A 14,884-nucleotide genomic window follows, 5' to 3' on the forward strand; every position below is an offset into this window, starting at 1 on the left:
AATGAGCCGGTTTGGGTTTTTTTTACTCCTAGGAGTGTTTTCTATTCATATTCTCTCCAAAAGAATACTTAATCCTGCTTTGTTGAAATCAGTTTTTAAAAAAGATACGGAGATGCTGAAAGCAAATACTTCTTACAGCTCTGCTAGCGGGCCCTACACCCCCACCTCGGACTCGGTTTCTCGGGGCTGTCGCCGGTACCAGCCGCTCCCCGGCGGCGGGCGGAGGTGCGGGGCGGCTGGGGGGCAGCGTGCGGGGCGCGGTAGCCGCCCGCCGGCGGCATCGCCGCTTTGTCTGCGGAGGGGTCCTTTGTTTCGCAGGAAGGAAGTTACGGAGCTGGTGCGGGGCACGTTAAAAAGGGAAGCAAGGGCCGAGGTTTGCCCGGCGCCGTCCCGGCCGCCGCTGCCGCTCCGCTGGCTGCTCCAGGCGCACTCCCGCGCCAGGGGAGGGACGTTCCTTCACCTGAGGCGGCCGAGCCCGCAGCGGGGCTGAACTTTGCATCCCAGCACACAACCGCGCCAGCTGCTCTCAGATAAGCGGAACGGAGCGCGGCGAGGCCTGCGCCTGCAGACAGTGCGGCGCCGTTCGATGTACACGAACACAAACGTACGTACTTTATACCGGCCCGCAGCGCCCCGCCTCGGGAGGGCAGCGCCCGCACCTGAGCGCCGGTGAGGGCGGGTACGGCCGGCTGGAGCTGTCAGCGAGCGCCAGCCCGCGCCCAGCGGCCGGCCCCTGCGCCCAGCCCGCACCGGGCGGCCGCCGCGGCCCTTCGCCCCCGCTGCCCGCTCGGCTGACGGCAGCCGGATGGCGCCGCCCGCCGCCCGGGGGCCGTGAGGGGAAGCGGCGGTGGCGGCCCCGGGTCTCGGCCGGCCACGCCCTTCCGCCCCGCCCCCCTCGCCGTCGCCCCGCGGATTGGCGGGTGGCGTGTGTACACACACGGGATCGAGCCAATAGCGCGGGGAGGGCGCCTGACCTCACGCGGTGCGGCGGCCAATGGGCGCGCCCGGTAGCCAGACGCCGCCAAGCTTGTGCGGGGGAGAAGGACCGGGGCCGAGCGCGGCGCGGCGGCGGAGCGAGGCGGCGAGTGGGGCCGGGCGCGGGGGGGGGGGGGAGCGGCGGCGGCCGAGCTGGAGGCGCTGCGGGCGCTCGCGCCGCCACGCGCCGGGGCTCGCGGACTGGCCCTGGTGGGCTCCCGTCTCCGGGGCCTCCTCGCGCGCGGCGGGTGCGCGGCGCCGGCCCGGCCGAGAGGCGTCGTCGGCGCGCGGGGCCGGGCGGAGCGGAGCGGAGCGGCTGGCTGCCTGCCTGCCGCGGCGGCTGGCGGGGACCGCCGCCGCCTCGTCGCCTCAGCGCCGCTGCCTAGGCCCAGCCCGCGCTACCGCCTTCTCTCCCCCTCGTCCCTCGCCGCTGCCGGGCCTGCGGGTGAGTGGGGAGCCGGGGAGGGGGGGCCGTGAGGGAGGGGCAGCGCCTTTCTTCCTGGCGGGCCGGGGCGCCGCTTCCCCCGCCCCGCGGCGTTTAACGGCCGCCGCCCCCCCCCCGCCCCCCCCCCGCGCCGTCTGGCGGGTCGGTCCTGTCGCCGCCCCCCCGCCCTCGCCGTGCCGTACGCGGGGCGGGCGGAGGGGGGAGGCGGCGGGCGGGCGCCTCCCGCGCCCCGGGAGGGAGGGGAGCCGGTGCCTGACACCTGCGGGCGGCCGCGGGGCGGCGGCGTGCCCGGCTGGCGGGTGACAGGCGCCCTGCGCGCCGCCGGGTCGCCCTCTCCTCCATTGTGGGGAGCGCGCTGGGAGCGGCGGGCCTGGGCCGGCGGCGCGGCGTGTGTGCGCGGCCGCGGGGCGAGCGGGGCGGCCCCGGCCGGCTGCCGGCGGGGGGCGGGGGGCCGGGGGGCGGCCGGCCCCCGCCCTGAGGAGTTACAGCTCAGAAGGGGACCGGGGACGCTGGTGGCCCTGCAAAGTATAGCTTGAACTTCATAGCGTGGTTGTTTTGACTCACGGGTTTTGTCGGGGGAGGGTTAGTCCGGCGGCAACAACCACAAAACTTAATTGAATGCCTCTTCCTGCGCCCTTTGAGTTGGAGGCCTTCCCTGACTTTCAGCCGTAAAGGCTCACGGCAGAGGTGCATCCAAATATAAATGCCGTCTTTCAGAATTGAGAATGCAAACAATAGGAGGAAAATACAGAATAAGCAAACTTCCTTGAAATGTGGGAGAAAACGGCATCTAAGAGCGTGCTCCCCCATCGAGTAAAGGGATGATGCTGAGCTTGTGCTGTTTTCCTCTATAGAAGGGTCTTCCTCTATAGAAGGACAATTTCTGAATTGACAGAGAAAGGGAATAGTTTAAATTAATATAATTTAACATACTGTGTAAAAATTTAAAAAAATTACTGCTTGGTCGTTTTCATAATTTGGAAATCAGTTATTTTCATGACTCTTCATTAATACGTTTAAGAGCTGATAGATTTTTTTTTTTTTTCCCCAACTACTATCACTGATGTAGCTTAATTATGCTGACAGAAAACAGAGCAAAACATTGGAGGCTGTGTGATGTTGTAACTAATTGCACCTTGATATAATCTTTTGATAAAAAAATATTTTTATGCTAGTATAAATTGATGCTGTTAAAAGAGAAATGAATAAATTTTTCTCCATTTCTTTACCCTTCCCAAATTAACTTTAGTTCATTTGATTATATTATATCCTGTCTTATACAAAAATGTATGATTTGTATACCTGGGGCAAAGACTCATGACAGATGACCAGTGTTACAGAACAAACGCAGAACTGTATTTCACAGCCCGTATTTGTGCCAATGCTATGTGTACTCAGAGATGTTTTGTACATAGTGAAGTACTGAATTTCAGGAACTTCTGTTCAAAATAGCATACAGGGTGCTAACTACAGCACTTGGAAGAAACATGGAACAGTAAGGAGAAGTTTGCATTATGGAAAAGAAGACTTGACAGAAGAGGTGGTCGTCAGAGGAAAAAAAGGACAAATTCTCCTCTGAAAACTTTCTTGTAAAGCGAGTCTAGTGCCTCTAGAAGAGGAGAGAGTAATAGGTCAAATGATTTAGGTCTATACTAAGGAAAAAACTGAAAATTATTAAATATTAGCAAGATTGTCTCATGGGTGAATTTAAGAGTGATCCTATTTCACTGTCAAATTATTAGGCTTTCTTTTAGCCACTTCCTGTTTGTACAGAAATCACTATTGTAACACAACAAAAAGAAACCATTTGACTTGTACTCTACTGATGTAATTAACATTACGGAAAGCATACACTACTGATAGGAATGCTTTTTATTGCTGTAGAGGGTTCTGACTGGCAACCTCACTTTACAAAGTGGTAAGGTGCAGTTTTCAATACAGCATCTTGACAGCAGCTCTCTAGCGTAAGGGGGATAGGCCAAACAACTCAGGGGGGCAAAAGGCACAGTGCTGTTTTGCAAGGGATGTCAATACTACAGGAGAATTCTTTATCTTCGTTTGCTCTTGTATATGTTGACACTACTGTAGGAGCCTCGTGTGCATCTGGACGTACTTCCTGGACAGTTGTGAGCACCCTCATAGTGAAGATCTTTCAGTGTGTTTGGCTAAAAGTGTTGTTACAGGTTTAGTGAAAAAATATGAACCAAAATTCTAACTTCCCATCCCCTTCAAGAATTTGTAATGTTATTCAGTTTAAGTGTGCAGACCTTCACTGTACCTACAGGAAAGTTTAGTGCAAATCTCTAAAAGCAATAGAAGAATAGCAACCTGATATGGTTAGGGGAGGGAAGCTGCAGCCTATACTGTGTAGATAGTAATATTTAAACTTCTGTGTCCTAATGTGGAGCAGAATGAGTTCTTTAGTTATAGCTAGTCTAATTCAGTTCTTGGAATTGCATTTCTTCTCATGTGCTGCCTTAAAATAGTATTCTTAGGGTTGTCATTTAACGAGTGACAATTTCTTAAATTGTTTGCTTTTTCTACATACTTTTTGGCGTAATGATTAAGAATTTCTCCTCTACCTTTCTGATGACATTCACAGGACACAACTACTAATGAATCAACAGTGAATCTTAAAATAGGGAAAATAAACTGTCTTGTCCGGTGCAAGGAAATACACTTGTGGAGTTCTTGTGTGCAAAGCCAAGAAGCCACTGGAATCGGACAAGTTTATCATAGAATTTTAGGTAGTCAGTGGAAAACAGCCCAAATGTCTTGGTGTGGTAATAGTAGACGTACTATATCAAAGCTGATAGTATAAATGCCTGTTGCGGGATCTGAAAAGCTAGGCATATGCTAGGAAATATTGTAAAAAGGTGCAGGTGCGGTAGGGAGTGACAGTTCTATAACAACTTCCTGGTTTGATTCTTCATGTGTTTTTTGTAACATCCAGTATTAGAATGAAATTAATTCTTTTTTCCCCTGTTCTTTGATCTGTAGATTACAGTTCTTCTGCAAGAAAGTGAGGCGGTAGTAAGTGATCTTACTCTTACAGTTTCATTAAAGGAGCTTTTTTGCTACTTTGATTTCCTGTGTGCAGTGATAGTTTCCAATAAAGGTCTTTACAGGCTGATCAAGTTTACTTTTATACTTTCCAATATTAATAGCATAAAAATCAGTCTAAGCAAATCAAACTGCACGCCTATGGTAGTTCAGGTTGTAAGACTACTATATATTACATGCTAATAGATTATATGCTAATAACGTGTATACTAATATATCCTAATATATGCATTAGTAGAATCTGTAACAAAAGCATAGCTTTCTAGAATATCGTATTTCTAGTGAAGTACGGAATAGTACTTAAATGAAAAGGGATGATATTTGGAAATAACGTCTAGATCTAGCTATTAACTTAGTACTGTTGAAGAAACTCTTTGCTTTTCAGAACACAGTTTGCAAAATCCGCAGCCTACTGAAGGCACTTTTGAGAACATTTGTCTTTACTGAAACCTGTAGAAATTTTTATATTTTTGCAGCACTAACTTGGTGATAAAATAATGCTTTAGCCAGCTCACATTTAGTATTGGTTGTCACGACAGAGACTGAAACTAAGCTGGAAAAAGATTAGCGTTTGGTTTTGTTAATATGCTTAGTTGTGAACTGCAGCAGTTTAGGTGTTGGCACAATTTCATTCTTTCTGACAGGGTGATAATGTTTAAGAGAGAGGTAGAAGACAACTTGATATTGTTAACTTCCCAAATCACTTAAGCATGAATTGTAGAGGGGGCTCCTGTAGAGGCACTATCAAGAATCGCCGTGGCACTGTGATCTTCCCGGTTTACAGTCCTTAGGATATTTTGTAGACATGAACAGCCAGGTTTTTCACAAAACTTCTAAACATGCTGTTGGTTAACATAGCTTCCAGAAGTAATCCATTTTATAAAGGTGATGTTCCTTTTCTTTTGTCTGGTTTTACGTTATTTCAATCAGTGAGACATGCCCTGACCATCAGGTTTTACACAAACAGCGGTAAGAGGAAGCAGCGATGGTAGATGAGATTATGCTGCTTCTATTCCTAGGCAGCTGATTCTTTCCTAACATCGAATGGAGTGCCTGTGTCCCAAACATGAAATTTTTGTTAACTTCTATAGACCAAAGCCCATTTGTGAATGTAATTCTGGTTTTGCAGCTTAATTTATTTTTTTCCTGTGGAAATTAAGGCATGATCCTCTGTTTGGCAAGTCAGGTTTCTCCTGTTTCATCAGGTTCCTGTTGCTGCCAGGTTTGTTGTGGTTTGGGTCGGAATAGCAAAAAGTTCTGTCTTACCACCTCTGTAGTTCTTTTGTTCAGCAGAGTCCCTTACTACCCTCTGTCGGGTGACTATATCATCTGGCAGGGTGCATGAAAAGGTTGCTTTGATAGGAACTCCTAATCCCTTTCCCCATGGTGGGTGTTAGCAGATGTGTTCTGCGTGAATAAGTGACCATTTTCATTCACTGTTTTGTTATTGGGAATTTCAGCCCAAGGTATAAGTGGAAAAAAATAAGAAAAATAAGGTCGTATGTTCAGAATTAAATTGACAGGTTGCTACAGGTAAATGCTGTCTTTAAGGCTATGAACTTTTAGTGAAGTTGTATAGACAAATTTTTCAACTTGGTAGCAGCTATTATAATGGTATTTGTGGGAATTAATGTCTTAAAGCAAATGTATCAGTATTTGCTCATTAAGGCTTGTGAATGCCAATGTATTAACACATTAAAAGTCACTTGTGAACCATAACGGTCACCCAAGTATTAAACCTTTCCCATATGAGCAATAGTTGTAATTACCAGAATAACTGTAATTGACCTGTAATAGAAATTATGGTGGTAACATGACCAATAATTATGAGTGAGATTAGGAACTGCAAGTGAAAGTGAGTTTATGTCCCCAGAGTGAAATCAAAAACCTTTGTGTGCATGGGCTCTCCATTTATTGTAAGGAAGGGGTTAGGTAGCTTTTCCCTTCGTTACAAACTTGACCTTGAGACTTGAGAAACTTGAGAAATACCTTTCTGTTCTCTTAAATGTGCAATCCAATTGTAAGCTTCAGTTTATTTAAAATTCAGCTTACAGTTGCAAATACATTTAAACAATTTTTTAAAATCAATAACTTCATACATACAACTGATAAAATTTCAGGCTGTGTATTGATTCTGTATAACAGCAGGCTTCTGCTGACTGTCAAAAGCAAATTATTCATCCTGCTTCTTGCTGTATAAGAAATTGGGAAAGCTGTGATCTGAAGACAAAGCATCACGCTTCTTCCTAATGGATTTTTGAAGCATGCACGCACTCCAGTGAACTCTTCAAAAGCATGGAGTAGGCTTCATACACGCAAACCATATCCAACCTTTTGTCACATTTCAACCCATAAGTAAATTTTCAGGGGATCATAAATGCTTTTTTTCAGAAACGGAGTCATGATGTGGTTCTGCAAACCAGACTGAACTGATCAAACAGCTTGCTAAATCTGAAGGGTTAGTTCAGTCCTGTGCACAGGCCTAGATGGTCATCTGAGCTGTCAGTGGGTTGCAGCATATGGAAAACTTTCTTCTTCCCCGTCAGCCCCATTGTTGCTGTTCTGACAGTATTAGAACTAAATTGGCTCACTGAGCGGGTCGGGTAGAAATGGGAGTTGTTGAGAGCATGTAGCATGGGGAAGGAATGGAAATGGGAAGAAGGAGGGAAAAGTGGAAAATCCTTTTTAGCCATGATAGCAGGGGTAGGATCTTACATCAGTGCAACTTGTTGCATGGACTTGTACTCCTTAGGTAATTTTGTGTGCTGTAATCAGTATTTGAGAGCTTGTGCATCACCAGAAAAATCCCTTCTTGCCTTTGTACTGAATTACAGCTAAAGAAGTATGAAATTTTTTGTAACCTTTACCCTTCAGTGAATGCTGTCATAATCTTCAATCCATTCAAGAGTAGAGTTAATAATGGCTTTAAACTAGAACAAAGCTTCTAGCAAATTATAAGGAAAATGTAGGAAATAGTTGCTAAGTCTCTCTCCATCATCAAGTTCTTTATCCCTATATAACTTGGTGATCTTTAATTAAATGCAAATGTAAAATTATCTTCAGTTCATTGGATGTTAAGATCCTTCCAGCTGCAGGGTGTAGACAAAAGTGGCTTTCAACAGGGGGGTTAAACTGTTCTGTGTATTTGTCAATGTACTGATAACTCTGGAAATTTTAAAGTCTCAAAATTAAAACTCATTACAAGACCAGATTAATATCTAGAGCATTCTCTGATGTATCATACAGCATATGAGCTGGTGGTAGCAAGAAGCTTGTTTGAAGGCTCAGTAGTCAAAAAGATGCTCTTTTCAGCTGAGCTTAATTGAAAGAGGGGCTAATGTACTATTGGCAATGCACACAGACTGTCTTACCAAGATATTTTACAGTCATTCATATAGATCCCTGATTTTTTTTCAAATGCCAATCTGTTGCTAAAATGAAATTTCTTAAGGCAAAAATATGTTTGTGAAAATACAGTGTGCTCTTTACTCTGAAAGGAAGTTGTACCTGCCTCTTTCCACCAAAGCAGTAGACTCCCAGATGTTGTGCCCTGTATAGTAGTCAGCTATGGAAAAAACCCTGGGCTAGAAACCTAGTTAGAGAACAAAAGATGAGCTTATAGAATTGATAGTCTCCCTAAAAGAACTGCAGCTAAAGTTCTGTTAATTCCAAATGTATCTGTGCTGATAAAAGTAAGTTGTCTATAAAAGTCAAAAAGAAATTTTAGATCATCTTACTTTTTTAAGTGTTGCATGAATGTTATCCACTGCTCTGATGTCAAGCCCTACGTACTTTATCTTGAATGACGGTAAGCTGGTTTGGGGAATTAAAAGATCCTTCAAAGGTTCAAGTACTTGGGAATTATTCCACACGTTTAATGTAACGTCCTCCTTATTTGAGCAATAAGGGACGTGCTTCACCTCATTGATTTTGAAATAAGCCATGAGTGCTGCTCCTATTTTTAGACATACATTTTACCGCTAGTACTTGCATGACATTGGGCGTGTCTAAGAGCACGCCTAAGAAACTGAGTCCCGTGAGAGAAGGAATATCTAGTTCCAGGGTGATGGGATTTGGGTCTCAGCACTGCCAGGACTGGACAAGCAGCAGAACTTGAGGCTCAGCAGTGCAGTTAGGCACATGGAGACTTTGGGCACTTTCATCTAGGGGAGAGTTTGATTACAGCTTTGGATTTTATTCATGTGTTGTATGTTCTTGTTACTTGTACATCCACTCAGACCTGTTTTCATCCCTGGGATTCAAGATATTCAGTAGCCTCCATCAACAGTGCTTTTGCTAATCATGTTATAATATGTACAACAGTGAGAGTAAATATAGCGAGTAGTGGGAATAATGGGGCTGTAGCATTTGGGATCAAGTCTGAAAGTATTGAAAGGGATCTGATTCATTTGTTGCCTCAATATATGCTGCGTGAGGTTCATAAAGGGACATTTCCCCTGACATGCTTTTAGTAAACCACACTAAATGTTACTTGTTCCTTATATAGCTTAAGTGCTACAGTTGGTACTAATTGAACTTGCATGTAGGCCTTGTCTGTTTTTCCAGGTTCATTGTACTGTGTAAACTTGAGTCATAATTGCTGCTGTTGTCAGGAGGTGTCAGTTAACTTGTTCTGATGATACATTGGCATTTTGCTCAATCACAGCAACTTAGAAGAACCTGATGAATTGTAGGTACTTACTTGGTTTTGTTCCTTCTGATTTCTTGTGTGTCAGCTTGTTCCCCCGAACTACAAGATGAGATCTTCACTTTCAAATTAGGTTCATGTAGTCATGTCTTCCGTTTGCATCTTGGTTTAAAGCAGTCATGCTCATTTCGTTTTTGTGTCATGTAGCAGTGAAAACTTCTGTACTTCGGGTTCATAGGTTGCAGTCTTTCAGGTCACGTAAAAAACGATTAAACACTGAAGCTTTTAAGCTCAGTACTCTCCTCAAGTTATTTTATTTTGTTAAAAACTCCTAATATCATTTAGCAGTCAAGTCACTTAGATTTCCTTTCTTCAGTTTCTCTAATCGCCTTTTCTGTTATCTACTAGGGCTTTTTTGAAGGCATACAGTTGCTCACAGTAAAAGCTGGAAAAATAAGTTGTAGTACCTGCAAGACCTTCATCATTCACATCACGGTGGGAATTCCTTTCAAATGTTTCCTAAGAGCTACTTTCTAATATTATTTTCAAAATAAAAATTACTGTGCGATAACTGAAGATGGTGACTTATTTCCCACTCCGTGTGTGCGACTTGTTGAATACACCCCTTGGTTGGCTTTTTGAAGTTCTTCATTAAGTGACAAACTGGATGTTATATGGACATGGGTATTCCTGTCTTTTGCAGTTTTTGTAGGCCAAGTTTATTTCTTATATACATAACTAAAGGATAAAACTGAGACTTAAGTCATCTGAAGAGGACTCGGGGAAAAAAGTTGACAAATCAATGGAGTCTTCTTACAGAGATGCAAAATCTGTAATTTAAATTTCAGAAATTTGATAACAAAGTTGTATTTCTGTTTCTTGGGGTACCAAGAAATTAATCTGACTAGTACATACAGATAATTTCAGTAAAATTAGTTCTCTTTTATCTCAATTGCTGCAAAAAGGAGTTGGATATTGAAATATTTTTTAGGAACAAGATGGGGAAACACTTCCTGGGAGCAGCTGGATTTCTGATAAGTACTTCATAATTTTGAAATTTTACTGGCCTGAAAACTGAGCCACAATGAAGCAACATATGTGTAACAGGTGGTCTAATCCATGTAGATGCTGTGCATAAATTAGTGGTTTAAAACTGAGCTTGCACTGATTAATAAGGAATCTTTTTCTTATTGCTGTCTTCTGAAATCAGCCTTGTAGTAGCATAGTTTGAAAGTTAGTACTATGGAGAGGGGTGTGAATAATCTAAACTAATTTCTAGTGGAAAGGCTGGTGTTATACATGTTTCTTTTTCTTGAAACTGAAGACACTTTCTTTCCTCTAGCTGACCCAGTTACTTGGAATAATTTTCACTTTGCAATGCTCTTGATCAAGTAAATGTAAAAAACACTTTGGTGATGATAAAAATCAATTCTAGTATACTAAAATATCTCTACAATTTTTTCTGTGTTCCATGAAGACTTTTCATCATAACAATTTAGGTAGCTGTCCAATAGTTGCCTTAATTTGTAGATGTTTAATACTGATGTGATACTTACATAAATGACACTTTATGTTGTGAAATGGAAGTGGCCTCTGGGACTGGGGAGAATCTTTGTGTGGTGCAGGTCTACATGAAGGTGTGATAGGTGAAGTACTGATAAGAATTTGAGAAAGCTAAAGAAAACCGGGAGAAGTTTGGCAAAGCTTAATTTTCAGGGGCAGAAAATAGACTGTTATGGTACGGGGCTTTATTTTTTTCTACTATTAGGTTTTAGCCCATATGTGTATCTTAAAAGGATAATTTAAAAATAAGACTTTGGACCATAGAAAATAAACCTATGAAGGAATATAATATTTTTCTGCAGATAACTGTTTTCTGTTTTGCATTGTTTCTTGTACTGGGATTCAGCTTCAGTATCACTGAAACTTCAGAATAGATCTGGCTTTTAACTTGTAACAAGAATAGGTACAGATAAACACTCTTGTACTGTTTTGTTGTAACTAGAGCTTGATTATCTGGGCTTTTGTAAATTTAATGACTAAACTGGCTTTTTAATGTCATTGGCGTAAGTGATTAGGCAACATATGTTCTCGAAACTACAACTCAAAGTTTACAAAGTCGGACGGTTCAGTTGGCTCGCTGTACTGTACGATATTTGACCAAAAGACAAAATTATGGGAGTGGTTTATAAACCAAGGCTTAGATTATGAAGGGACAACCTTAGTTCAAATAAAGCAATCTTTGTGTCTCGTGTGCTTTGGGCTCTAAACCTGTCTTTATGCAGCTTCATTTCAGTAGGAACCAGCTAAAGAACAAAAAGGTTGAGTTTTATGTTTCTCTATCTGTGTGGTGCAAGCTGTCAAACAGCAATTGGGAATGAAGAGAATCTCCATTTTGAGGCCATCTGTGTAGGTTCTTTTGTCTGAACCTGACAAGAGGTCATGGCAGATGGTGGGGTCACAAAGTCTGGCTTCTGGAGCTTGACAAAATGTGTTCATAAAGCTGGAAGAATACCAACTGTTCGTACTGGCTGAAGAGCATTGTGGCAAAGGACTGTAATAGTTTATGGACAATAAACTGGATCACTAAGCTTGACAGCAAATAACTTGTCAAAGATTAAACTAATTTGTTTATCTGTAAACAGGTTAAAACTTATTACCAAATGTGTTCTTAACTATGTTTTATTTGAGTAAATGACTTGCAAAGCCTCTTAAAGCAAGAGAGGGAGGTCAAACTGCATCATGAATTTTGGCCAGAACTCCAGATGATGTATTTGAACAGTTTGTGTGGAAGGAGGAGGAAGGTAGAAAAAGAAAAGGCACAGAGATGATAATTTTCAGACGAAAGGATTCAGTATTTGCTCTTTGCCATGACCACTGTAGCTTTATGGCTTTTCTGTGGCTCTTTTTCAGGTTTCAGGATTGCTACACAGATTCAGTAGCCCCTTTCCCTAGGGTGTGAGTAGATGTCTCTCAGTAGTGTCCTCTCTGAAGGCAGAGAAGAATGCTGCTTATTTTCTTGGATGTTTTGTTGTGAAACTAAAACTTACAAGTTTTCATGGGAGAATGTCTTAGTAGACAGCATTGTGTGGTGTTTACATACTTGAGTAACTGCTTAATTATGGCTGCAATAAATTGAGGCACTAAGGAAGATAAATACAACTCATTCAACAGGAAATGGAGAACACCTCTAAGTTGAATAAAATGTTTTTCCACTAACTCTAATAACAGTTTAACTGATACGACATCTGAATAAACCAAGAAATCTATAGAAATATCCTAGAATTTAAAATTTTTCTGGATTGTCCAGAACCACTAATGCGGTGATGGTAGAGTTCCCCATTAGGTACGCACACTACTGAAACAATTTTTGGCACTTTCCTAGAAGGGAGGTGAATACACTGGCCGTTCTCAAACTTTGTGTAGATTAAAATACAGAGGAAACGGCATGAATTGCACCCTGCTTTTGTAGCTGGTGAGTTCTGCTGTAAATGGTCGTGACTCATATTTGGTAATTAGTTTAGGCATCTTCCAAGATTTTGCTGAATTGATTCCACACTTGAAAGTGTGAACAGTTCTCCCTCTCTTATACATCCAAGTGCAATTCAGATGTCTTTTGTAGTCCATTTTTTAATAGCAAGTAGTACTTATAAAGTACTTTCAAAGTATTTAAACGCTTTGTCAGGTTAATTCTATCTTTAAAATGGTTTGTGCTGCCAGCATTGATTTGTAACTTGTTTTCTTCTGTTTTCTGTAAGACTTCTGGAAGCTTTGATTTAAAAAAGAAGTCACTTTAAGTATTTCTCAGTATACCAAAATGTTTGTCTTTTTCTGGAATTCTAATATTCTAATTACATAGGGTTAATAAAAAAAGCCTGAAAATATTAAAAAAGATGAGTTTGAACTGGAATGTTTTTTCTTGGATACTTCCTAAAAATACTTAATGTTTGCTGTGTATATACATTTGATAGAATTTCCTACTTTTTATCAAGATCTTTGGATGTCTGCAGTGATGGAATTAGAAGCTTTCTCTGTTGTTGGAGGCTAAAGACACGATGGAGGGAATTAATTCGCTTCCAGTTTAATTTAGAGTCAGTCTGCATTAGATGCAAATGACTGCACGGTTTTAATTACAAGACTTCAAAAATGGTATGACATGCTGCTAGCACATTAATATAGTTAGGCCTCTATGTAAGTTGGGCCTTATATATAAGATTACATCTCTGCCTATTCCAAGCAATGTACAATTCTAGTATCCATGCAGAACCTGACTATTGTGGTGATTGATTTTATCAAAAAGTGGTGTGGGGGGGAAGTATCCTCTGGAGATGCAGGGTTTCAGCTAGAGAGGTAACTGAAAATATATTTTAACTAAGATATTTTATTATCTTTCTTACAGGATGTTCATTTTAAAGATTCTGTGAAGATGAAAAGGAATATCTTATGGTTTTACGGAGTATAAAGCAATATTGTCTGACATGACGGCAAAAAATGTAAGTATAATTCTACAACGTGTATTACTTCTTACATTGGCATGCTGCCAGTCACTTCTGGCTTTCAGAAGTTGGAAGTCTTTGTGTTTGATTTCTTGTATTTGTCCATACAAGAAATCAAACACAAAGGCATTCAAAAATCTTGTCCAATTTTTGTATACCACAAGCGCGTACCCCATCATCTTCTGCAGTATTTTCATAAATTTAAACTGGTTAGAAGCTCTTTAAGGATGTGCAGTTTACTCAGCTATAGGTCAGGTTGGTAACCGGGGCAATGCTTTATGCTGTTTCCTTATTGATCCTTATGGGTCCCTTCCAACTTGAGATATTCTGTGATTCCTCTAACATTGCTCCAGAGTTATCAGAGAGCTTCTCATTTTGTTGAAGCATCTCACCTTTGCACCAGGGTAAAATCCTTCTACTGAGTCCAAGTCTCAAAACTCAAGAAAGGAAAGACAGACTGCATATTTTTTTCACTAATGTCGGTACACTCTTGGTTTCTAGAAGACTGAGGGCTTTCTTGTTTCTTCATCTGCTGCATTAACAAGCCTGTAGTCTGGTGTCTAGAGGCTCTATATTTGACTCCCCTATCCTGAGTTCTGAAGAAGCTTATGAAATGTCTAACATCCTGACCTTAATTTTCTGCCTAATTAGCTGTGCTTCCTGAGATACACAGTTTGTATTCTGATTAAGCTTGGTGGTCAGTGAGTTGAGTATGACTTTGGGCCCTGGGCAATTTACCTGTTGACTGCCTATGATAGGGCATCCTACAGTCTAATGAAATCTGAACAGGTTTAGGAATCAACATGACTGAAGAAGTACCCCACAATAAAAGTGCAGGTAACCCTAGGATGGCTCCCTGTTCAGTAACTGCAAAAGCTTTTGTGCATATTTGGTTAGATTGATGCCAAGGGCATAGTTTGGTTAAATTAATTCTCAAGTCTTGGAAACTTCTTTTCTATTGGCTTTATTAATAGCTTCATTTGGTGTGTAGTTCCAGGTGTGGCTTTCAGATGTCTTATGTCTGACTGTTTGATTCAAGCTGACCAATCCAGAAAATAAATTGATGTGTATATGCAAAGTCCTTTGACTTACTTATTTCATAGGCCATATTCAACTGTAGTATAAATAGGTGATTCTACTGATGTATGTGGACCAGCTGCACAAATCCAAATCATTTGTGGTTTTGACCTTTTGTTCAATGCAGTCAAAGGATAAATACCAATGCCAATAAAATCCATGGAGAGTTGTGTGATAGAG

At 42.2% G+C, this 14,884-nt stretch overlaps 1 protein-coding gene across 2 annotated transcripts in view; it reads left to right on the forward strand.

Moving 5' to 3' along the window:
• The first annotated feature begins 1,333 nt into the window (after positions 1–1,333).
• TFDP2 (transcription factor Dp-2) overlaps positions 1,334–14,884 on the forward strand; it is a 65,291-nt gene continuing 51,740 nt past the window's right edge. For both annotated transcript variants that reach the window (XM_082319813.1, XM_082319814.1), the window contains exons 1-2: positions 1,334–1,420; positions 13,531–13,624. In XM_082319813.1, the coding sequence (XP_082175939.1) occupies positions 13,610–13,624 (15 nt within the window). In that variant the 5' untranslated portion in view covers positions 1,334–1,420; positions 13,531–13,609. The remainder of the gene's footprint in view (positions 1,421–13,530; positions 13,625–14,884) is intronic.

This window comes from Platalea leucorodia, assembly GCF_965183815.1.
Source record: "Platalea leucorodia genome assembly, chromosome: 8".
In the NCBI taxonomy this organism is placed as follows: Eukaryota; Metazoa; Chordata; class Aves; order Pelecaniformes; family Threskiornithidae; genus Platalea; species Platalea leucorodia.